We start from the raw sequence: 27,054 nt of genomic DNA, 5'->3' as shown, positions 1-27,054 counted from the left end.
CTTAATGTTCTAAGGAAAGCCAACACATCTGAAATAGTTGATTTTCCTCTAGGCAAGAAACCTATAGGACGTAGATGGGTGTTTAAAGTCAAAACCAAAAGTGACGGATCATTAGAAATGTATAAAGCAAGATTGGTTGTCAAAAGATATGCACAAGAATATGTAATAGATTATGAGAAAAACCTTGCCTCCGTCGAAAGAATGACAAATGTTCCAACCATAGTTGCTAGTTGAGGAAGCGAGAGCGGGAAGCGAGGCACTTTCAAAATTTTAGGAAGCGGGAAGCATGGGACCACTTAGGAGTGAATCGGGAATCGTCTCGAAAGCGACCTAGGAAGCGAACCGGAAGCAACCTATGAAGCGAGGGGGAAGCAAAAAAAAATAAAAATACAAAATACAAAAAAAATTGAAAAAAATGGGGGAAGTGTGGGGGAAGTGTGATGGGATGTGTGCTTCCCATTAAAGGGAAGTGTGTTTCCCATAAAAGGGAAGTGTGCTTCCCATTTAAAAGTGGCGCTTCCCCGCGCGTTTCAGAAGCGCGACATTTTGCGCTTCCGAAACGCGCTTTCCCACTTACCTAGGCGCTTTCGGTAACTCTGGTTCCAACTCTAATTGTCATTGCCTCTATCCAAAAATGACTCATCTATCAATTAGATGTTAAAATATTTTTTTAAATGGAGAACTTGGCGAAGAAGTTTACATGAACACCCCCTCCAGGAGTTAATATAAATAAAAAAAAATTAAACTTAAAAAGGCCTTGTATATTCTTAATCAAGCCCCTAAAGCTTGGTATCATAAATTTAATAATGTTTTGATTAAATTGGGATTTATCTATTGTTATACTAATACTTCTCTTTTTAGCAAGAAAACATGTACAAAAATTATGATTTTTCTTCTATATGTTGATGACATGATCATCACAGGAAATGATAAAGGAGTTATTGAAATTAAATTTGTCTCAAAGAAAAAATTTGATATGTCTAATTTGGAGTTTTTGAGATATTTTTTAGGAACTAAGGTTGCCTACTCACCCGGAAGATATATTCTCTCTTAGATGAAATTGGTTGTTGACATATGTGTTAGGTTAGGAGTTTCAGATGAAAAGAAATTGGAGACCCCAAAAGTCATAAATGTCAAATTAAGGCTTGAAGATGGTGTATTGCTCGAAGATCCTACTCCATATCGCCAATTGATTAGATCTCTCACCTACCTCTCTATTACCCGACCTGATATCGCTCATGCAGTCCATGCAGCAAACCAGTTTCAGCATGCTCCTACCACAGTGTACATGGTTGCAGTTATGAGGATTGTTCGATATATTAAAAACACAATCTTAAAAGGGATTCTCTTATCCTCTTCTTCATCTTTAGATTTAACTCTTTATACTGATGTAAATTGGTGTGGTAACCCAAATGATAGAATCTCAACAACTAGTTTTTGTGTTTTCTTAGAAGATTCCTTAATTTCTTGGAGGTGCAAGAAACAATAAGTCAATGGCTATAACTACAATGGAGCTGGTATGGCTAATGACTCTTCTCCAAGATAAGGGAGTTTTCATCTCCAAATCTTCGAAGATGTGTTGTGACAATAAAAGCATCAATTACATTACAAGTAATCACACCTTCCATGAAAGAACAAAACATATTGAGATAGATTGCCACTATATACGTGATGAGTATCTCAAAGGAATTATTGAGTTGTCGTACGTCACCACGAAGTACAGGCTTGCAAATTTTTCTACCAAAGCTCTTCTTGGACCTCGGTTTTTTTTCTTCTTAACAAACTTTCGATAATCTCACTGTAAGTTTGAGGGAGGGTGTTAAATTGTATGATTAAAATGCATTTATATATATATATATATAATATATATATATATATGTATACTTTTATAAGTAATCATAACTTATAAGAATATTTTGGTCTTTTTTATCATATGTAATTAGAATAGTCCACTAGGGACTATATTGTAATTTTCCTTTTTTATTTTTATTTTTTATTCTTTTTTTACCAAGGTTAGTTTTGGCATCCCATAGAGCTATTGAGAGTCACCCCAACTATCATAAATATGACCACTGGAAGCTCCTCCTTGGTCTCCCTATGTGTATAAATCAGTTATCAGTTTGGGAGGCGAGAGCGAGAAGTGATTCAGTAGGTGAAAGCGGGAAGCGAGGCATTTCTAAAATTTTAAGAAGCGGGAAGCGTGGGACGACTTAGAAGCAAACCAAGAATCGTCTCGGAAGTGAGAAGAGAAGCGAACCGGAAACGACCTAGGAAGCGAGGGGGAAGCAAAGAGAAGAAATAAATAAAAATAAAAATAAAAACATAAAAAAATGAGAAAAGAAGATAAAGCACGCTTCCCAATTTTTTTTTGCGCTTGCGAGCACGTTTCGAAAGTGCCACGTTTCGTGCTTCCGAAACGTGCTTCTGAAAAGCATGCTTCCCCATGTCCTATGGCACTTCCGGTAACCCTGGTATAAATAGAGGGTATTAGGCCCTCATAAACTTGATGCTTTTTCTTAAGCTATCTCAATAAAAGCTATTGCTTTTATGTGTTTATCTTCTTGTGTTTGGCTTAGCCTTATTAGCACTCTTGTGTTTGGCTCTTTGTAAGCCTTATTAGCACTTTTGTGCTTGTCTTCTTGTGTTTGGCTCTTTATAAGCCTTATTAGCACTTTTGTGTTTGTCTGATTGTGCATTGCCTCTTGGCTCTTGTATAGTCCCTTAGTGGACTATTTTGTGCTTATGCACTTGTGTTTCATTACAGGAAGTACATCTGCCGCCATCCCTAACAACATCAACATTATATTTTTAATCTTTGTGGTATACTTGATGCAATTTGAATGTCCTCTTTCATTCTTGTCATTTGATAGTATAGCCTAGAAGGGTAAGGTAACAAGCGGAAATACAATGATAACCCCACCAAGGGGTAAACAAGAAACAATAGAGAGTGCACAAGCACTAGTCCACCAAGGGACAATACAACAACTAAGTGAGAACAATTACAAAAGCACAATAAGTGCACACAAGAGCCACGACGGGCACACACAACACATAAACAATATATAATTTCACTACGAAAATGCTTAGAAAGCATTGGAGTTACAAGGCTGCCCCAACAGCCATATTGTACAAAAAGTAAAAAAAGAAAATAATAAAGAGGACATGCCTCTAGTAGGCTAACACTTATTACATTGGTAAAATGATTGGAAGATTTCAGTTTACAAATATATGTGTGTACATTGACATATAATTTAACACTTCACCTTAAAACTTACGGTATGATCACCAAAAGTTTGTCAAGAAGAGATAAAAAACAAGGTGAAGGCAAGGCCTTAGTGAAGAAATCTGCCAATTGACATTTTGAAGTAATATAAAGTAATTGAAAGGTCCCTTGCAAAAATTTCTCTCGAACATAGTGGCAGTCCATCTCTATATGCTTGGTTTGCACGTGGAAGGTGTGGTTGGTTGCAATATAGATTGCACTCTTATTGTCGGAGCACATCCTTGAAGGATTAGAGATGATTAAGCCTATTTCTTTGAGAAGACCCCTCAGCCAGATAATTTCCATAGTTGTTGCTATGCTTCGATATTCAGCTTCAGTGGATGACAGAAGATCTTTTGTTGCTTCTTACACCTCCAAGATATGAGGGAGTCTCCTAAAAGCAAAGACCCGTAGTTGAGACTCTAGCATTGAGATTTACTCCCCAATCAACGTCAATACAAGCAATTAACTCTAAAGAAGAGGAAGAAGACAGAAATAACCCTTTGGTTATAGAATTCCTGATATATCTGACAATTCGTAGAACAACACTCATGTGCAGCGTAGTTGGTGCATGCTGATGTCATGAACTAATGTGATTCTTTAGGGAGCCACTCATGGGCTAAAGCACACCTTGAGAAATGACCACTTATGGGTCTAACACAAAGAAAAGTTTAAAGAAGCCACTTAAGGGATGAGAACACTCAAGAAAATAAACACTTTATTAGGGAATAACCCTTAAAAGAAAAATATGCAATAGAGAGGGGGGTTAACCCAAGGTTGCCAGACTAGGAAGAAAAAACGGGAAACGATACGAGAAGTGGAAGCGAAAAGTGATGCATTTTAAAATATATAGGAAGCGGAAAGTGAGAAATAAAAAAATTGAATGGGAATAGAAATGAAACACAAATAAAAACTAAAATAAAAGTGACCATTCTTAAATTTCATGATTTTTAGTTTAAGAATTAAATTTTTAACAAAACATAAAAATGATGACTACCAATTTAGAGAAAGCACATGAAAGTGAGTGAGAAGCGTGAGAAGAAACACATAAAAAACATGAAAAGTAGAGTGAGAAAACATATAACAAGAATAGATGAAGCATGTGAAAATCATAGAAGTGTGGGAGAATCGAGATTCTCATCAAGTTTCAGAAGCGAGGAGTATCGTGCTTTCGAAGCGAGTTTCAAGGAAGCGGGTTGTAATGAAGTAAGCGAAAATACAAATATCAAGTGTAGAACACTTACAAGTCCAACAATGGACAATAAACAAAGAGAGAATACAAGCACTTTAAGTGCACACACATAAATCCACAAAGGGATAATCTCAAAAGGCCAAAAGGCAAATATTATTGAGAATATAGGTGTAAGAACACCTTACAAATGAAGGGGGAACACCCCTATATATATACAAGAAAGAGGAGGAGGAGCCATTTGGAGCTCCCCACTTTTGGAGTCGTTGGGGAGCTCCCAACGGTCATACCCAACGACTCCAAATGTGGGGCCCCAATGCTCAAAAGAAAAGAACAAAAAAAAGAATAAAAAGAAAAAAAGAAAAATAAGCAAAAAAAAAGTTATTTCTAATAAACAACTTATTATACAAGTAAAAAGATCAAAATGCCTCTATTGGGCAATACAAAGGAATTATAGATTTTATATGTATATATATGTATATATACGTACGTATATATATATGTATATATACGTACGTATATATATATATATATATATATATTTTTAACACTCCCCCTCAAACTTGACGGAAAAAAGTTATACTGAAAGTTTGAAAATACAAAAAAGAATCAAAAGAAGGAATCTCCATCTTTATAGCATATAAGAGAATTGTGTAAATACAAGTCTTCAAATATCTTTATTGGTGATCATCCCCAAGCACCTTCATTGGTTATCTCCACGATGTATCGAAGGTATTCCTTTCTCAATCCATCACATCTTTAAGAACCTGTATAGAAAGAACAAACTAAAAGGTTCCAAGTACACAAGAAAAATATCCTAGCCCAATAGTTATAAAGTTTTAAAACCAATATATTTGAAAACAATAATAGAATTTTTCAAACAAAATAGTAATAATTTTAAGAACATTAGATAATCACTAAGAAAGACAAAATGAGTATTCCTCAAAGATGAATTTTTATGAAATCGAATCATAATCATAAAATCAACTTATTTTTCAAGAAAACATAACATAACATTAATCATAAAAAAATTTGATCATTAAAGGACATATGATTCATCAAGAAGAGATAAACAATTATGCATAAATAATATCCTAAGCATTTCAATCATGCATATAATAAAATAAAAAGCTAATTAAATTCATGCATACAATTATATGAACCAAGCTAATACACGCATATATACATCATGCAATTAAAGCATATTTAATGCACATGAAACAACAATAAAAAGATAACTATTTTTATCAATAAAATGCACATAACATACATGAATTTAATATAAAGAATCACGTACCTTCAATTATGAACCAACGTCCCCATCATAACAGTATACAAGTGTTTATTTAAGGGACATACAACAAAACCCACAAAAGAGCACACAAGAAGGCTCACAATATAAAGAATAAGATTATCATGGGTATGCAAAAATGCTTGGAGTTTTTATCTATAAACATCTTCCATAAAAACAAGTAGTAAAAGTTTAGAAATTTCAAAGAGAGATTTTAAAAATCTCACACCATAAGAAATTATGCTCAATACCTTATGCATGAACAAACAATCTTATTCATCGTGTAAGATAATTATAAGTGTATAAGGATCAAATATTAAGAAAAAATTATTTTATAGGCTAGATCATAATTGTTAACACTTCATATGTTACTTTTAATATACCAAGAGTAAAGAGAAATATTAAACTCAAGTTCAAGCAAAATTTCATAAAATTATACTTGTAAAATACACATCATTATTTTAAAATATGTAACAATTTATCAAAAAGAACAAAACCATGTTCAACAATACCAACATGATTTGACATTTATAATCATGACTTGTACAAATAAAACATCTAAATGCCAACAATACATGGTCAAACATACATGATTTTATATATATATATATATATATATCAAAGCAAGTTTTGAAAAAATTTAAGAAACATGATTTCAAAACATACAAATAAGTTTTATGAGATATTTAATAAAAAAACAAATCCAACGATGATTAAAGAACCATTTAAAGAGATTTTTTTGTTTTAAAATAATAAATATATATATATATAACGATAAAGAAAATAAGTGTTTTCTTATGCATAATGCATGAAATAAATAACACAAGAAATACTTAAAAATATAAGATACATATCAGGTAAATATTTTCCTTGAATCCAATCCACACAACAATCATGAATCATTCACGAAGCACGAACTTGAGCCAAAAAATCCCAAGACTCAAAAGAGGCAAAATGCCAAGAAGAGTTTTTTTGGCTCTGATACCATGTAATGAAGTAAGCAAAAATACAAATATCAAGTGTAGAACACTTACAAGTCCAACAATGGACAATAAACAAAGAGAGAATACAAGCACTTTAAGTGCACACACATAAATCCACAAAGGGATAATGCCAAAAGGCAAAAAGGCAAATATTATTGAGAATATGGGTGTAAGAACACCTTACAAATGAAGGGGGACATCCCTATATATATACAAGAAAGAGAAGGAGCCATTAGGAGCGCCCCACTCTTGGAGTCGTTGGGGAGATCCCAACGATCATATTTATGATCGTTGGGGCCCCAACGACTCCAAATGTGGGGCCCCAATGCTCAAAAGAAAAGAACAAAAAAAAGAATAAAAAGAAAAAAGGAAAAAAAAAGACAAAAAAGTTGTTGCTAATAAACGACTTATTATACAAGTAAAAAGACCAAAATGCCCCTATCAGGCAATATAAAGGAATTAAACATGGGCTTCCCACCTATCTAAGAAGCTTCTAATAACTCTGGGTTAACCCCTTTATATACAAATGAAGGCTCATAGAGAGCCGTTGGGACCTACCCAATGGCTAGAAATCTAGTCGTTGGGTAGGGTTCAACCACTCCTACATTATTCCCATACTGCCCATTGTGGCTGGGAATAAATAAAAAAATGAGGAAAGTAAAAGAATAAAATATAAATTATACACTTATTTTTATGTACATGTGAAAAGACAAAAAATGCTCCTGAAATACAAATATACAAAAATACTTATGTATATATATATACACTCCCCTTCAAACTTACGGTGGGAACACCAAAAGTTTGTCCAATAAGAAATAAAATCTTGGGGAAGGCAAGGCTTTTAGTGCGCCCATGAAAAGTATGATTTTCAGCAATATAAATTACACTCTTATTATCATAGCATAGTCGTGATGGCTCTGTCGCAATCAATTTCATATCCCTGAGAAGACGTCTCAACCATAAAATTTCAGTCGTAGTAGTTGTCATAGCTCAATACTCGGCTTTTGTAGAGGATAGAGATACCTTTTTTTGCTTTTTACACTTCCAAGATACCAAAGAATCTCCTAAAAAAACCAGAAACCAGTAATTGAGCATCTGTCATTAGGGTCTCCCCCTCAATCAGAATATGCAATTAAATCAAGAGGAGAAGAAGAAAATAGAAATAATCCTTTGGAGGTAGAATTTTTTAAATATACGACAATACGCATCACAGCACTCATGTGCATAGTGGTAGGGAAATGCTGAAATTAACTGGTTGTATGAACTGCACGAGATACGTTTGGTCTGGTTGTAGTCAAATATGTCAATGCCCCAATCATCTATTGATATGAAGTGGAACCGTCCAGTGGTGCTCCATAATCTATTTTCATCTTTGAGTTTATTACTTCAGGTGTATCTACTCTTTTGTCGTCAGTGATGCCAGACCTATGAATAAATTCAACTGCAAATTTGGATTGGGATAATAAGTACCCTCTAGGAGAATATACAACAACAACAACTACGCCTTCGTCACAAAACAATTGGGGTCGGCGATATGAACCAAAAAAGAAAATCATTCTGGGTCTTCCACATGAATCCTTCTCCTCCAATCATTTATATCCAATGCCATGTCCTCGGTGAGGTTCAAAGCATTCATATCATTTCCTATCATCTCCATCCAAGTCTTCCTAGGCCTACCCCGACCTCTTTTAACTAATATATTTTTCCATTTCTCCATCCTTTTAACTGGAGCATCATTAGGCCTTCGCCGAATATGTCCAAACCACCGTAAACGATTCTCTCTCATCTTATTTTCAATGGGTGCAACGCCTACCTTCTTACGTATCTCCTCGTTCCGAATCTTATCTTTTATTGTATTTCCACACATCCATCTAAGCATACGCATCTCAGCTACACTCATTTTTTGAATATGATGTCTCTTGGCAGCCCATCATTCTGTACCATATAGTAAAGCGGGCCTAATAGTCATCCTATAAAACTTTCCCTTCAACCGCAATGGCATTCTACGATCGCACAACACTCCAGTTGCACTTTTCCATTTCATCCACCCAACCTTTATCCTATGATTTACATCTCCATCAATTTCTCCATACTTTTGAATGATAGATCCCAAATATTTGAAACAATCATCCACCGGTATTTCTTGCTCACTAGGCTTCACTACACTCTCATCACTACTTTGTTGCTTACTAAACCGACATTCCATATATTTTGTCTTACTCTTACTCAACTTAAAACCTCTTGCTTCCAATGTCTGTCTCCATAATTCTAACTTAGCATTAACCCCAGCTCTAGACTCATCAATCAAAACAATATCATCAGCAAACAACATACACCACGGCACATTTTCTTGAATTGATCTCGTAAGCTCATTCGTCACTATAGCAAATAGGAAAGGGCTTAAAGCAGATCCTTGATGTAACCCAACCGTTATAGGAAAATTGGTTGTCACCCCTCCACAAGTGCGGACATTGGTTACTACTACTTCATACATATCCTTAATTATACTAATGTACTTGAGAGAAACACCTTTCTTCATCATTGTCCACCAGAGAACGTCCCTAGGTACTCTATCGTATGCGTTCTTCAAATCAATAAAAACCATATGCAAATACTTGTTCATCTCTCTATTTCTCTCAATAGGTTGTCTAAAAAGATGTATAGCTTCCATAGTTGATCTTCCAGGCATAAAACCAAATTGATTCTCCGATATCATGACAACCTTCCTCAACCTAGACTCAATCACTCTCTCCCAAAGTTTCATAGTATGACTTATGAGTTTTATACCACGATAGTTTGTGCAATCTTGTATATCACCCTTATTCTTATATAGAGGCACCAAAGTACTCTTCCTCCACTCATTAGGCATCTTATTTGTCCGCTAAATCTTGTTAAAAAGATTTGTCAACCATTCTAAACCTTTCTCTCCCAAGCATTTCCAAGCCTCGATAGGTATACCATCTGGGCCAACTGCCCTTCTTGATTTCATTTTCTTCAAAGCCTCTGCAATTTCTTTCTTTTGAATCTTGCGCATGAAGTCACGATTCATCTCATGAAAAGGAATGGACAAGTCTCCAAGATCCTGGGCATGACTTTCATTAAATAGCTTATCAAAATAATCTTTCCATCTCTCCTTAATCTCCTTATCTTTGACTAAAACCCTTTGTGTTTCATCTTTGATACATCTAATCATACCCAGATCCCTCGATTTCCTATCTCTCATCTTTGCAAGCCTATAAATATCCTTCTCGCCCTCTTTGGTATCCAACTTGTCATAAACCTCCTTATATACCTTATCCCTCGCGTTTCGAACTACTTTTTTAGCTTCCTTCTTTGCTATCATATACTTCTCCAAATTCTCATTATCACGACTCTTACTTAGATTTCTATAACACTCTCTTTTAACCTTAATAGCTAATTTGACATCCTCGTTCCACTATGATGTATCCTTACCTAGCGGTGCACCGCCTTTAGACTCACCCAATACCTCCTTAGCCGCCTTTCTCATGACACCCGCTATCTTATTTCACATTGATTTTGAATCCTCCTCGAGACACCAATCAACTTCCTTAACTACCTGCTCTACAAACATTCTTTGTTTAGCTCCTTTCAGTGCCCACCACTTAATTCTAGGATCTATCCTATGTCTATCCCTTTTGCGGCATTGTCTAATTCTAAGATCTAAAATTAAAACTCTATGTTGTGTAGCTACACTTTCTCCCGGTATAACCTTACGATCGATGCAACAACCCCGAGCGCTCTTTCTAAGTAGGAAAAATTCTATCTGACTCATATTAACCCCACTTTTAAATGTTACTAGGTGAGACTCCCTCTTCCTAAACCAAGTGTTTGATAAGATCATATCATAGGACACACCAAAATCTAAAATCCTTTCTCCACTTTCGTTTCTTTCTCCTATACTCTCAAATCCATCCCTACTCTCAAATCCATCCCTACTAATGCCTACATGTCCATTAAGGTCACCGCCGATGAAAAGCTTTTCACTATAAGGTATCCCTTGTACTACTCCATCTAAATCTTCCCAAAATTGACGCTTAATGGAATCATCTAAACCTACTTGAGGTGCATAAACACTAATAATATTAATAATATCCGTACCTAATACTAATTTAATAAGTAAAATCCTATCACCCTTTCTACATACCTCAACTACATTATCTATAAACTCACGACTCATAACAATCCCTACTCCATTCCTATTTCTATTTATTCTTGTATACCAAATTTTATATCCCCGAGGTTCTATCACTTTTGCCTTTTCATCTACCCATTTGGTCTCTTGTAGACATAAAATATCAATCTTTCTCCTACACATAACATTTACTAACTCTACCAAACTTACCAGTTAAAGACCCTATTCCAAGTGGCTAACCTAATTTTATGGTCATGGACTAACTTCTTTACCCCCACCCGTCCAACAAAGTGAGGGAACCCTTGCCCATTTATCACTGCCTCCGGGCCTATAGAGTACAGCGCGTTGCTCAGTAGGGAACGCCCCAACGAAATTCTCATATTGGTTCATATTCATAGGGTATGACTAAGTTTTTTATGTTGGCTGTCACTGGCCTACCGCAACCCTCCTCCTTTATCCGGGCTTGGGACCGGCAGTGTATAACTAAACAGTTATACACAGGCGGAGTTCCTCTAGGAGAATATAAAACCTCAATATCTACGAAAAATCTAAGAAAACCAAGGTCAGTCATTTCAAAATTTTGTTTAAGAATAAATTTAACTTGATCTACATCTTGCTTATCATCTCCAATTACGATCATATCATCAACATAAAGTAGCAAAATAACAATACCAATAGTGAAAAAATATTGTCCTAATATTTAGCAAATAGGCTCTAAAAGATAGTTTAGTTTTAAGATCTTTATAGTTTATAACTTTAGAGATGAAGATTGGCATGTAAGACGTTGGTTAAATGTAATATTTCTAGTTATCATGAACTCTTAGTAATTTATTATGACTTATAACATTTTAGTATGACTTAGATGTGAATTTAATATTGTTAGTTAAGGTTTTAATTGTGTTTTAAATTTAAATTATGTAGTTGCCGTTTATTTACTTTGTCAGTTATCAATTGCATGGTTTGTTATTAATTTGAATTATGTATTTGTCTTTTATTTACTTTGTCAGTTATCAGTTGCATAGTTTGTTATTAATTGAAATTATGCAGTAACCTTCATAATGTGCTTAAGACTGTATAAAGCTTTTTTTAGATGAAGAACTTTTCTTTTAGGAACAATATATCCAAAGGCTGGATCCATATATACTTTTTTTAGATCACCATTAAGAATGAATTTTTAACGTCTATCTGGAAAATTAGTCACTTCCTAACAGTGGCTATAGTTGAGTATACGAACAGTGGTCATCCTAGCTACAGGAGAAAAGATTTCATCATAATCGATTTCATATTCTTGAACATATCCTTTGGCGACCAACCTAGCTTTATGCCTTTCTAAAGATCCATCACTTTTAATTTTAACTTTAAAAACCCACCTACAACCTATTGTTTTTTTATTGGTTGGTATTCAGATAATTCCCAAGTTTGGGATTTTTCTAAGGCTCTAATTTCTTCATTAATAGCATCTTGTCATTCAGGATAGTCCTTCGCTTGATTGTAGGTAGAAAGTTCAAAATATAAAAAAAAAATTGCTAAACAAGCTTTATAATGAGGCTCAAATGATTCATATGGTACAAACCTATCTGAAGTATGTGGTCTCTCTGAGTGCCTAATGATTGAAGTTTATTGTTCTTTTATGTTTGAATATTTTTTTAAGGCTCTTAGTGATTCGTTATCCTTTCTTCTTTGGTATTGAATGATTGTTGGATGATCCTAGGATTCATTATACTGAATGTCAAATTGAGATTCACTGCAAGTTATCTTTTCAATGTCTTCATTTTGTGTGTCATTATTTTTAGGACAGGGAAGATGAAGAAAATGCATATAGTAGAGGTTTCCCCTCCTGCCTTCGCCAATCAGTTTTCCTCATTGGCGATCTTGTACACAACATTTTTTTTATGAGACCTCATACCCATAATCCAAAATTTAAGAGATGGGTAATAATTTAAATTAAGTTTTGGAACAATTCTAACTTTTGGTACTTGAAAATTTTTTGAAATGTTTGAAAAAGTTTCAATACTTTTAATTTCTAGATTAGTTTCATCAATCGTAAAAACACATTAGTTATAAAAAGTTTATGTGCATTCGGATAAGAGGGATTCTAAAGGAATCATTTCAAGAAAGCGTATATGTAGGAGAGGAAGTAGACACTGCGACCCGAAAGTAAATGTGAATGAGTTCTTAAGGGATAGTTGAAATGCTTCAGTTAGATATTTAATAGAATCCTTAAGTTCTTCTTTCATGGTACCTTCACCACCTTTTTTGGGTGGTGTTCTTCGGTTGCTACCTTTCTTTTGAGCTTGGGACAATTTGGTCTAATATGTCTCACTTATTGGCAAAAGTGACAAATAACTCCTCTTCTCCTTCTATGGTTTATGTTCCTCCATTGTTATCTTTTTTAAATTGAGGAGGTTTATACGCTTTGACATTGTTACCGGGTCTTGATACAACAAGAACCTCCTCACTTCCCTTAGTCATGCCAAGTCTGGTGTCGGCTTGATATATCTCTCCAAGAGGATCGTCAAGAGAGGTAGTTTCGGTCCTATGCAGGATATTGGACCTAACTTGCTCAAACTCGAGTCTTAACCCGAATAAAAAAGAAAACAAATGTTCCTCCGCAAGTTGTTTTTACCTCATTTCAATAACAAGACTTTCCCAATTAGCCTCAAGCAAAGCTATCCCAAAGAGGTGAGAGAGTAACATAGTAATCTCTCACACTCTTATCTCCTTGTTTAATACCTCAAGTAGAAAATGTTTTCATGCCAAAACTTTTTGCACGAACATACGCTTGAGAAAAATCCAAGCCTCACTTGCTTTTTTTAATTTGACTATGCTTGCCGCAATCTTGAGTTTCATGCTATTAAGGAATCAAGAAAGAATTTGGGCATTTTTGACTTCTCAATCCTCCACCTTGATGTATGTTCTTTGAGTGCAATCTCTCTTTCATCATCATTGAGGATTTTCACTTTATCACCATCATTTTTGGTGAGTATGAGTTTTGGTTCACATGTAGTACCACTCACATACCCTTATAATTTATTTTCCTCAAGGTAGGTTTGGAAGCGAGAAAGATGTAGGAAAAGTGATACGAGGTAGGAAAACCATACGGTTTTTCCGACCTTCCCAAATGAGAGAAACTTTCTCTTTGAGAGAGTTTTTCTAAAAAGTACACTTTTTTACAGGAAACATTCCTCCATGGGGGGAGGTGGAGGAATGTTCCCTACCAAGAGAATTTATTTTTACACTCCCCACCACCCATCTCACCACCACTACCACCCACCACCATCATCCATCCATCTCACCACCACCACCCACCACCATCCATCTCACTACCACCATCCTCCCTCTCTCATTTTTTCACATTTTCCCATTTTGTTTTTCTCCTGCAACACAATCAAGTGAAAACTTTTCATTTTTGAAAAGTTATCATACCAAAATTTCTCATAAGCAACATTTTCTCTTCCTATGAGAGTTTTTCTTGCTTCTAAACATGCCCTTAATATGATAATCCATAGCGATGGCCCACATCAAGTAGTTGGAGTCATTTAGCTTAAAGGCAATTACCGTCATGGATTCTTTTTTGCCCATTTGGATGGATAGAGATGAAGAGAGATGGGGAGAGTTGTAGAGGATCCTTCCTTTGCAAACACGAACTTTGAAGAAGCTTTACACAATTCCAAGCTCTGATACCATGTCACGAAACAAGGAGAAATATAATGATAAACCCACTAAGGGGTAAACAAGAAACAATAGATAGTGCACAAGCACCAGTCCACCAAGGGACAATACAACAACAAAGTAAGAACAATTACAAAAGCACAATAATTGCATACAAGAGCCACTATGGCATACAACACACAAGCCATGAAGGGCACACACAACACATAAAAAACATGTAATTTCACTATAAAAAATACTAGAAAGCATTGGAGTTACAAGGGTTTTAACCCCTATTTATATACAAAAGAGAGGGAAAGGGGGCAGCCCAACTAGGCATTGGGCTAGCCCCCCAACGGTTGGGAGCAGCCCAATGCCAAGTTGGGCTGTCCCAACAACCATATTGTACAAAAAGTAAAAAAAGAAAGAAAAAGAAAATAAAAACGAGGACAAGCCTGTAATAGGCTGACACCTATTAGATGGGTAAAATGACTGAAATACCCCTGATGGGTATTTCAGTATATATATACACTGACATATAATTTAACAAGAACCTGATGGTTAAACATATCTCTAGATCACTGTTCAACCGGCTGAACCTATGGGTATGAGCAGAACATATTGACGCCTTGGCTGAGCAGACGGTTAAGTATCACCCTAACAAATTAACAATGAATAAAGCAATTTAAGTTGGTTTTCCCCTGCTAAACAAGATAAAAAGCAGGAGGGGAAACAGAAAGAAATCAGATGTAAGAAAGTGGGACCAAGAAAATTCACCTAGAACATTATGGCATTCACAAATTCACCAAAAATTTATACCCCTAAGAAATTTTAAAAAATGACATGGTGACTTGAGGTAGTAACTGTGACCACCATGGGAAATTTGTTTGGACCAGAGTTACCGGAAGCGCCTAGGTAAAAGGGGAAGCGCGCTTCGGAAGCACGAAACGTCGCGCTTCAGAAGCGTGCGGGGAAGCGCCACTTTTAAATGGGAAGCGTGCTTCCCATCACGCTTTCCCCACGCTTCCCCATTTTTTTTAAATTTTTTTGTATTTTTTATTTTTATTTTTTTTGCTTTCCCCTCGCTTGGATGGAGATGATAGGAAAGGATATGAATCCTTTGAACCTCACCGAGGACATGGCACTGGATAGAAATGATTGGAGGAGAAGGATTCATGTGGAGGACCCAGAATGATTTTCTTTTTTGGTTCATATCGCCGACCCCAATTGTTTTGGGATGAAGGCGTAGTTGTTGTTGTTATTTTCCCCTCGCTTCCTAGGTTGCTTCCGGTTCGCTTCCTAGGTCGCTTCCGAGACGATTCCCGACTCGCTCCTAAGTGGTCCCACGCTTCCTAAAATTTTGAAAGTGCCTCGCTTCCCGCTTCCTCAACTGGCAACCATGGTTTGGACACTAGAAAATTTCCTTCTTGTCAAACCCCAGAATGAGCTACTTAGGCACTGCATGGGTTCAATCCAATAGCCATAGAATCCCATCCCTCTCTAAAATAAAATAGGAAAAACTTGAGGCTTCTTTATTCCCTCCGCCACTCCGTACCACTGATTCCTAGTCTGAATTCCCCCCTCATAGAATCTCATCCCCCTTTAAACTCAAAAGACAAGCAGAACCAGAATTCCAGCAATTACTAGAGTTCTCATGAAATTTTTAAGTTCCATCAGTCCCTAAGCCACACTGAATACCCATTAATTCCTGAACTTATTTCTATTGTAGGAAGAATGAGTGCAGCCTATGTGAAGCGAGCTGTTGAGCTTTCTAAAGTGCTCACATAAACAACTCTCAGTGAAGAGGATGTGCACTTTTGCTACAACGCTACAACTGGGACTATGCAAGCTGTAGCTGCTGATAAAGAGATTAGAGTATAGAGGTCCATTATGGACTATGTGAGGGCAGTTTCTTCTTTCTGCAATGGTTCCTCACTCAAAGACGGTCGAGCATAGGTGGGGAATGATGTAGGATACCATGTCTATGTCAAGCCTACAAAAGTGACATCACATGTCAAAAGAAACAGATTTAGAAATGTGTGGAGCAAACCAAAGATTGGAACAAAAAAATTGCCTTTTAATGATCATCCAGGCTAAGCCAATAGAACTAAAATATAATGCATAAATACAGCAAGAGTTGCAATAGTACTTAACCATGCATTCAGCATCCGATACATTCCACAACTAAATAATTTAAGAATGCCAAGTAGTCATAAACTGTATAAGTGATAGGACAATATATGTAAAAAGACTGCAGCAAGCATGACTAATAGAAGTCCATCAACTTTGTAATGTAGAAAGCAAAAATCAAATTTTAGATGAAGTTGCTTACATCCATGTAAGACTTTGGATGTGGAGCAGCCACAGGTTCCATAGATGCAGATGCTGAATTAGGTCTCACTGCCAAAAAAACTGCATGTCAGAATCAAGAAAAAGAAAAATGTCTACTTTGTACAGGTAAAACGCAACAATGAAGATATGAGAGAAACCTTAAGCTTTGTTAGTGATTAGCAGATTATTATATTTTTCCTCCTAAGAGAAGCATTTGAACATGATCAGAAACCAGGAGGAAAATACTTGAACAATGATAAAATGGTGTTAAAACATCTCACACCTTTGAATGATGTAAAATCATATCAGCATGCATTTGTTAACCTTCTTAGAAACAGAAAGCATTCTACAGTTGATGCAATCAGCACAGTGGATGTTTCACCCACATGATTCTAACTCCAGGTACAGAATTAAGCAAAAGGAGTGACACGGTATATCTGGACTGACCTTGGCTCAAGTCATTTTCATAAGAAACGGGCAACTTTCTAATAACAAAAGAATCAACTACAACCAGATAAAGAATTGCTATAGATTCTTATCGAAAAAAAAGAATTGTTATAAATTGTCAAACAAGGAAAAAGGGTAGAAACAAAAAAGAACACAATCTTTATCATCACACACCAAGGTTTCAGGACATTTGAGTTTCAACTTTTAACCTAAGCAACTAAATGATGGTGTAGGTCGGTAATTCCCAGTCAATGAATAACCAGGCTAATATCTGGACATCATTGTCAAATACAAGTTTTTGTCCAGTTCAAGTTGTGGCAAAAGTTTCACTTCTCTAGCTAACTTCGTAGTCATATATAATATGGTCATTCAACTCACAATGAGAGCAATTACACAATAATCATGTTAGCCACTTCCTTAGTAGTAGATATAATGAATATATTGGAGTTCACAAATCCACAGTGTTGCAATCACATAGGAAGAGAAAGACCTTAAAACGCTAGAGGAAACGAAGGAGGAAATTGCAACAACAAAATGATTGCACCGTAGAATATTTACCATGTATACTGCAGATCTCCCCTTAATTAGGTTTAACATGTTCAAAAAGTAAAACACCTTAAATCCATGCAGAGTCACACCTAACAGAGTCCTTTTCTATAATAGCAGAAAAGTAATATTTTTTCTCAGCAATCTGAACATCACAAATATCCCTAAAAGACTTATAGAAAACATTTTAACACTTATTTTCACAAATTTTGCCAGTTTATTCATGCATTTACATTCACATAGACAACTAAAAAACAATGAAACATACCAAGTTTGCTTAGGTTGGAGGCAAACATGTGAGCATCAAAACTTCAGTCCGCAAGACAGATACAAGGTTGAGGTCACAGATTCGATCCTGGCCTCTTATCTTGCAAGGCGTGCCCTTCTAATTCAATTTCAGCTTTGAACTTGAATTTGAAATTTTAAGTTTTAGTTAACACCAAACCTGAATTTCAAATATTTAAGTTTGAGTTCAAAATTGAATTTGAATCTCGGATTTGGAATAGTATTTGAATATGAATTTTGATTTTAAATATAAAATTTGAATTAACATCGATCTTAAATTAAAATTGGATGAAGTTTGAATTTGAATTTCAATTGGAATTCAATAACGAAATTCAAGTTTGAATTCAAATTCTAATTAAAAATTCATCTTTGATTTTCTCTTTAGATTTCACTTTGGAATCAAATTTGAATTTAATTTGGATTTGCATGCCTAATTCAACTTTAGGTTTGAGTTTTTAATTTAGTTTTGAATCGAAATTTCTAATTCAATTTAAGTTTCGAACTTGAATTTGAAATTTTAATTTGATTTGAAATATCTAAGTTACATTTTAATTTTAATTTGATCTTTAAAGTTAAATTAGAATTTAAGTATACAACAACAACAACAACTACGCCTTCATCCCAAAATAATTGGGGTCGGCGATATGAACCAAAAAAGAAAATCATTCTGGGTCTTCCACATGAATCCTTCTCCTCCAATCATTTTTATCCAATGCATGTCCTCGGTGAGGTTCAAAGCATTCATATCCTTTCCTATCATCTCCATCCAAGTCTTCCTAGGCCTACCCCGACCTCTTTTAACTAATATATTTTCCCATTTCTTCATCCTTCTAATTGGAGCATCATTAGGCCTTCGTCGAATATGTCCAAACCACCGTAAACGATTCTCTCTCATCTTATTTTCAATGGGTGCAACACCTACCTTCTTACGTATCTCCTCGTTCTGAATCTTATCTTTTATTGTATTTCCACACATCCATCTAAGCATACGCATCTCAGCTACACTCATCTTTTGAATATGATGTCTCTTGGCAGCCCAACATTCCGTACCATATAGTAAAGCGGGCCTAATGGTGTAGAATTTAAGTATGCAAATTGAAATTTATTTTTTGAATTCAACTATATAATTCACAATCAATGATATCGCATTACATTAATCACATCTACTAGAGTCTTATTCTTGCGGTCAGCTACACCATTATCTTAAGAAGTATATGGACCAGTATTTTGTTTATGTATCCCATGAATTTCACAAAAAAAAGATGAAATCATTTGAAAGGTATTCTCCACCTCTATCAAATTTGAAAGACTTTATTTTGCAATTATGAAAATTTTTAACTTTTGCTTTGAAAATCTTAAATTTTGCAAAAGATTCATTTTTAGTTTTTATGAGGTAAACATAAGCATATTTTAAAAAATTATTGATAAAAGTGATAAAGTAGTTGTTACCCCCATATTTTGGAGTATTTTTCAAATCACAAACATCATTGTGTATTAAATCAAGAAGTTTTGAATTTTCTTAACACTTGGTAAAGATTTTTTCTCAAACTTGGCTTGAATGCAAACGTCACATTTTCTAACATGCTCAATTTTTACATTTAAAAATAAGTCCTAAGTTACACATGCTTCTTAAAGATTTATGATTAACATGTCATAATCTAGCATGACATAAATCATACAAGTCAAGCATATAAACGGAAGCTGAATCAGCTTTATTGATCAAATTAAGCTTAAACAACCAATTGTTGAAGTAGCCTTTGCCTACAATCAGACTTGTACAATCTATATTGAACTAGTTCTAACAACCGGTTAGTTTCAGTCTGTATCAGGCTCAATTAGGAGCCCACCCAACACTTAACAGCCTTCTTTTTCAGGCATCTCAACCAATCAATAAAACCTCAAAGAGCAACTCGCTAAAACTCGATTTCCAATATGATCATGAGCTAGAGATAAGAACTCAAACCTCTGACATCTGTAATCAATCAGAACACAATTCTCATTGGTTGTCTATTGTTCCCCCATAATCAAGAATTTAGACCGCTTGAGAAGGGGCTCGGTCTGATTTTCCTTACTTTTTTCCTCATTCAAAACCAAGCAAGGGGAGACAATATACTCAACAAAATCCAAGTATGACCATGTTATTGACAACCTGGACCTGACTATATGTAGCATACCACAATACTGTACATTTGGTGTTCCCTACTTTTTGACACAGACCACATGTTATCAAATCCCAATGACATTATGTATTCACGGGAGTGTCAGGTCAAGCTGGGTCAGGCATCTGATATATGAGTCTAATCCCATCTTAGTGACAACCTGATTGGGTAGGGAAAAAGCTAAACCAAATCCAACGTGCTCTTCATTGAGTTTTAGATCTTACTAGAGTTACTATGTCACATAGGTATGGCTGAGGATACAACATGGCCATTTTTAAAAAGATTCCAGTATGACAAATATATAAAGAGATATGGAACAGGAGTCAAAATAGAGCATTTGTGCGATATAGGTTCCTGAATAATATGGATTCAGGTAATGCAGGAATTTGATCCTAATCTGTCACCTAAGTATGGGTATGGGTACAGGTACGGAGGTACGAAACAGTAATTTCAAAAAATGAGGGTACAGGGACACAGATATATATATATATAATATATAGCGTGGGTCCAATGCAAGATCCATATAATGGTTTGTAGGTCCAATGAAGTTTTTAGTAAAAGAGGAACAGGTTTTAGTAAAAGAGGGAGTTGTGGAATGATATTTTGAATAAAAGAGGGGGTGTAGATAAAAAATGAATAAAGCGGTGTCTTTAAATGACATTTTGAAAAAATAAGGGGGATGGTCGGAAATTTTAAAGATGCAATACAATAAGGTTCATTTTTTACTTAACACCACCTCCCACGGCCTCACCGCCTCTCTCTAACTCTGCTCTCTCTATGGGGGTACGAAGGAGGAAGAAGACGGAGGAGGTAGGTACCTCTCTCTCTCTCTCGTCGTTGGTCTAGGGTTTACTGATCTGGGTGGCGCCGAAGGAGTAGAAGAGTTTCTTCATGTCAATCGCGTCTAGCCTTTCCAATTTCGGCAACGCGATGCACAAATCCGTCAACGGTTACACACTCAGAGCCTTCTTCTTCTTCTTCTTCTTCTTCTTCTTCTTCTTCTTCTTCTTCTTCTTCTTCTTCTTCTTCTTCTGCTGCTGCTGCTGCTGCTGCTGCTGCTGCTGCTGTTGAGGTGGGGCGCCCCTTTTCAAATTAGGATTTCAGGTCTGCGCTGGACCTGAAACCGCGGCGTAGTGTCGGCACGGGTACGGCTACCCCTTTGTCGTGTGGCGGTTACATAGATCCTAATACGGCCCAATAATGGCCTTATTCCACCATGAGACAAGATGCCAGAGCCAGTTATAATCTGGTCCAATTATTCACTCCTTTCTCTAAAACTAATGGCTCAAAGAGCAAAAGGAAGAAACAACACTAATGACTTCAACTTATATGTATCAAAAGTCAAAAAACACGCAGAGATAGGATTCATGGTGGAGACCACCGGTATTAACTCTTGACATAATTCAAATGAGCGGTCTCATCATGTTAGATCATAATTCACACTATGCACATGGGTGGATATGTTAAGAAAACTACTTGATTGAAAAACTAGCACAACCACATGTGCTGGCACATGCACATGCACATGCACATGCACACGCACAGACACACGCAAACGCAGACATGCACACACATACACATACGCCCACACACATACGCCCACATGCACACACACCCATGCAAACCTGCACCACGCACATCACTGTAGATAAATGTTAATTAGGAAAAGAAAACACACCAGATGATTCTGTTTGCAAGTTTTCATCTGTCTGCTTGTTGGCTGAGAGAGAAATATCTATTCTTCCTTCCAATTTATGGAGTGCATTCTGGATAGACTTCATTTCCCCTACTTGGGTATCGAGCACCCTCATAAGTGATTCAAAGTATCTCCTCTCTAACAAGAACATATAATTTGAGAGAGTGTAATTAATTACCAAGAAGAGCTGCATGAAACTCTAGGGAAGAAGTAAGAAATGTCTTATCCTTCATTTGAGGTCTAACCTTCATTTCTCGCAGTCAATATTTCTTGACTTGCTTTTGCTGCATCAGCCGCTGCTGCTGCAGCAGCAGCAGCAGCAGCTACAGCTTCTTCAATTGCATTTGGCCTTGAATGTGCTGGCTTTTCAGAATCCTCATCTTCCGATACAACCTTACGTATCCAAGCTTTTAACCTAGGGATGACTGCAGTCTACACAGGAACGTGACCATACGTAGCCATAAATAGACTAGCATAAAGACCAATAAGAAAGTTGCAGAGTCAAAGAAAATGAAACCTAAACAAAAAACATACAAACAAGGAACTGAAAAATCATATCCACACCGCTAATGCTAATGGGAGATTTTGTTAAAAAAAAGCTATTAGAAGGTAAATTCTTGTAATTACATCTTTCCTTATACAAAAAAAAAAAGAAAAAGATCAAAACCTACCTTAAAAAGGACACCAGTTCCAGCTCCTGAAGCAGTAAGCAATCCCACAGCAAGAAGAGCATAGGACCAATGAAAGAGAGAGACTTGTGAATTGGCCGCTGTGGGCATATTGTTAACGGATACTGATGAAGGTTTTGAAGTTTGAGGGGCAGCCTGAGACTGTGATACTGAAGAAGACTGCAACTGGCCATCTGTTGGTCATAAGATGAGATGTTGACAGATTTTACTAGAAATTGTTGGCTTCAGCAAAGCTAATAATCATATGATGTTAGGTTGTGTCAGGGAGAAATCAAGGGATAAAGGTCTAAAAATCAGCTTCAAATGAAATTAATAAACTATAACTCAACAAACATTTGAAAAGGGTGTTAAAAACACACCTTGAGTTGAAGAAGGCACATGTGAACTTGCAACATTTGAAGGTGGATCCTGTAATTCAAATTCACTATGAAATTATAAACGATCTGTTTAGAAAACCACTGCCATTAGAATATTGATCCTTGATATGTGTCTAGCAACACATGAACCTAAACTATGAGAAAATAAAAAATAAATTTAACAAGTAAATTTCAAGGGAAGACCAAGTAACTTTCCTAGATCAAATATATGAAATATGTTGCTTACAGGTACACGCCGGAAGGATTCATCAATTTCCTCCTTTGTCAAGCCTTTCTTTTCAAGAAAAGAACGCCTGTAGATGACAGGAGAACCTCTAACTTTTGGATTTGAGAGAAATTTCACAGCATTCTGGACTTGATCCTCTCTCATAGGTTCTGTATTCACAAAAACTGAATTTCCAATAGTTTCATTCAAAGACTCCCCTTTGGCATCTTGATCATCTTCCTTCATTTGCTTCACTGATTCCGACCCTGGTTCAGGAATCATAAATCAAATAACTCAAACTTCATGTTTCAATGAGCTAAAAGCAAACAACTTGAATTGATAAAAAGCGCAAGAGGCAAACAAAATTTTCATGTTATGAATTTCTAAACAATGAAAACAATCAATACTTCAGGCCTCAGCTCATCAAGTTAGACCAAACTGTAGTTCATTTTATTCCAGGGCAAAGTCATTAGTGATGGGAATCTAGTGCCTTCATGCAAGATCCATAGGTCTTAATGAGAGAAAGGATGACACGACCATGGTCAATATTTGATTCATTACTGTGATCATTTCTCTATTAACTTCAGCCAAATTGGGAGAAAAGACAATGACACGGTATCTAGAAATATCTTCAGGATAAAATTGATTATAATACTATCATGAATTTTTCTAAATCTGAAAAAACAAAAAGTTTCCCAAATTTCTTTTTTCATTTTCCCCAAGGTATGTTCAAAAGTATCCCAAGGAAAGCAAGTTGCTAAAACATTTTGCAAGGTATTCCCTTAACAAGAGATTCCCAGTCTTGATATGACATAGATAGGAACCTATATTTTAGTATATTATATACACAACAACGACACATTGTAATAATCAAAATTGTAGCTGTTTCCCCCTCCAAATACTCCAATAGAACCAAAGAATAATCAATAATGTACAAGTTGAAGAAACCTCTTCACTGTTGGAAGTCAATTTTGAGGGATCAAATTGAATTCTAGTAGCAAACTGGATAACTCAGTTATCATAAAACCAAGTCATGATAATAGTCCAGTATTACCAAAAATGAAAGGAAAAATTATTTTAATGATATTTCCCACATAGACAACTGTTCTTAAAGAGACAACAAGAAGGAATAGATAATAAATAAGACTTGGCCTTTGGCATCAGTTTTCAAGAAGCAAAGTGCACTTCAAAAGAATTTCAAAGATCAATCACTGGGGTTGGCCCTTTCTCCAAGTAACAACCTATGGCAGTATGACATTTTCATCAAGCAAAACCATAAACACCAATCAGTGCATGATCATGCCTGATTATGGAAATGCATGATACACCAACATTTTAGCAGGTTACAGTAGAAAAAGTGAAAACAGGAAGTCAGTATATGCATAAAGGTCTTTAATTTAATGGATAAGGCTCTACTTGATAAAAGGAAGTAAAAAGTTCATGGCATGCATCCAAATTATAAATCCTATGATCAATTAACTAATAAAACAAAGATCCAGATGAAAGCTCAGTACTTTCATAAACAAAAAATTCCATATAAGCATTAGCACCTCTTTTTTCTGTTTTTTGCACTGAAAATGGCCATAAAATTATTCAAAGTGACTAATTCTTTTCTTTTTAACACAAGCATGCAAAAGCAAAAGGTTGCAAGGAAGTAAAGAGGTATAAAATTCACAATAAAACATGCATCAAATCTCAAATTATACCGAGTCAGTTAGCCTCACCATTTGTCAGATTAGGTGGAATAGAAGACTCACTTCCCATACTCACCAACTTTTCTTACTCAGTACCAAACCTATAATGGCCAACATATACCAAAATAAGACACATTTATAAGCAACCAATGAGAATACTAAAGAGTGGTACACATTTAGCCCATATATACCAAAATAAGACACATTCATAAGAAACTAATGAAAATATGGCAGAATGTTACATACTCATAAGTCATAACACAAGATTTACCATCCCTATGCAGCTCTGGAAGCTAAAATATTTGGTACATGGGTTTTCCATCTTCAAGCATGTATGAACTACCAATGTCCTTGAAATAAGACTAAATAAGTATTTTACCTAGTCAATGTTTAATGGACTCATGGTTTGAATATTCATACAAGCAGAAGTTGGGCTTTGAAAAGCAGAAAAAAATCCCAGAGATCCTAATATAGGTTTTTAAGCAATATTCTTCTCAAAATTCTGGCCTTGAGATACTAGAAATGATTATTTACAAGAATACAACCAATGCACAAAATATCATGGAACGTTAACACATTTAAAACCTAAAAAAACATAAAGGAATGATAAATAAAAACCCAACAAACGCAAATTTGAAGCACTAAGCTTAAAATGAGGAGGGAAAAATGTAAGCTCAACCAGTTATTAGTTAAAGTGAATACCAATGAGCACTATTCCCTTAAATTACATGAAAGTTAGATAGACACAAGGGCGTCTTAGCAAGAATTTCAACTGAATAAGTATTAAAATTTTGGGTCTGCTGGATGAAAAGGTCACCAGAAAGCATGACTTATTTTTTTATGGTCTTGTTAATGGGTTAACCCATTGAAGTCTCAAGTCAGCGACATTATAGCAACCATAACAGGTGCATCGCTAATCAGTGCATGATAGGTCAACCCCAACAACTTTTACACGAATAGAATAGCTGTGATGTACGTTGTTTGCAAAGATGCCTTCCTAGTAAGGTATACCAACAAGGCAACCAAGGCCTCAATCTGGCATACAGCTATCCTAGCCAATAAAGACAGGTGGGAAAAGGCAAAGCATCTCTACGAATTCAAAAAATCATGGATGGGTGTTCGTACAGCAAAACAGAACCATAATCTCAAAGATTAGCGCTCGTATTTGCTTGGTACCATATTCTTATACTTAAGATAGTCTCTAAACACTTTAATACAAATATATTTATCTGCAATTTGCATGCATGTATGCCTACCGACCAACTTAACCCACGCAAGAGCAAAGAAACAATGAGAGAGAGAGAGAGAGTGATACTGTATAAGCAGAAAAACGGAAAGAATTCATAACAACGAACTCTTCTTTTAATGGATGCCATGAAGTGATCAGGAAGGCATGAAACAGCATATCGAAAATCCAATACAATTAATCATTAATAGATCGAAACGAACGACCACCTACAACTTTCAGAACCCGCGCAACAAGAATCGAACAAGAAATTTGAACAACTATTGAAAATAAAACATCATAAAATCGGGAAATTGATAATTATATCGTTCGAAGCATAAGAAGACGCAAAAATCCATCTAAATCGCAAAAAAACTCCGAAAGGGCTCAAACGAGAAGAAAGCGAGAGAAAAAATTCTGAGGAGTTTCAGAGGAGAGAAAACTCCCAAAAAATGAAAATACGAAAAATCGAACAAATAGGCCAGACCGTGAAGACGATTAGTATCAACGAAAGGAGATTCTTCTCCGATCACTCACCGCGACGATGAAACCCCTTACCGATGGTCCTTCCTTTAATCGAACCAAGCGGCTTCGAAAAAACCTGAATTTCTAGGGTTTTAGGAGAGCTCAGAAGCAGAGAAAATGAAACAAAATTGAAGCAATAAGATAAAAACACTCCTTATGCAGGAAGGAAAGCTATGAACCAAAACGGGCCCACCGAATTTCAGATGGATTTGAATCCGAACCAGATTGCAATGGGGCCCACTTTTTTATGCCGGGCGATGCAAATGGGTCGGATCCAGAATAAAGGTTTTGAAATTTTTAGCTGTTACAAATTCAATCCGGATTCGAGGCCCCATATGTATTTGGT

At 35.8% G+C, this 27,054-nt stretch overlaps 1 protein-coding gene across 4 annotated transcripts in view; it reads right to left on the bottom strand.

Annotated features, from left to right (window-relative positions):
- The window catches only part of LOC149826992 (peroxisomal membrane protein PEX14-like), a 32,386-nt gene extending 5,550 nt beyond the window's left edge, over nt 1-26,836 (bottom strand). For 3 of the 4 annotated variants that reach the window (XM_090019098.1, XM_090019100.1, XM_090019101.1), the window contains exons 1-8: nt 26,721-26,836; nt 24,989-25,059; nt 23,286-23,530; nt 23,042-23,090; nt 22,665-22,855; nt 22,239-22,425; nt 21,976-22,131; nt 16,862-16,929 (exon numbers count right to left, since the gene is read on the bottom strand). In XM_090019098.1, the coding sequence (XP_089875224.1) occupies nt 16,862-16,929; nt 21,976-22,131; nt 22,239-22,425; nt 22,665-22,855; nt 23,042-23,090; nt 23,286-23,530; nt 24,989-25,028 (936 nt within the window). In that variant the 5' untranslated portion in view covers nt 25,029-25,059; nt 26,721-26,836. Of the gene's footprint in view, nt 1-16,861; nt 16,930-21,975; nt 22,132-22,238; nt 22,426-22,664; nt 22,856-23,041; nt 23,091-23,285; nt 23,531-24,988; nt 25,060-26,670 lie in introns of all 4 variants that reach the window. The other variant, XM_090019099.1, reaches the window with a different exon arrangement.
- Nucleotides 26,837-27,054: the final 218 nt, after the last annotated feature.

This window comes from Nuphar pumila, chromosome 10 (assembly GCF_984573655.1).
Source record: "Nuphar pumila chromosome 10, dmNupPumi1.hap1.1, whole genome shotgun sequence".
NCBI classification, from domain to species: Eukaryota; Viridiplantae; Streptophyta; class Magnoliopsida; order Nymphaeales; family Nymphaeaceae; genus Nuphar; species Nuphar pumila.
The sequence above is the reverse complement of the archived record's forward strand: the minus strand, read 5'-3'. Positions and strand labels throughout refer to the sequence as shown.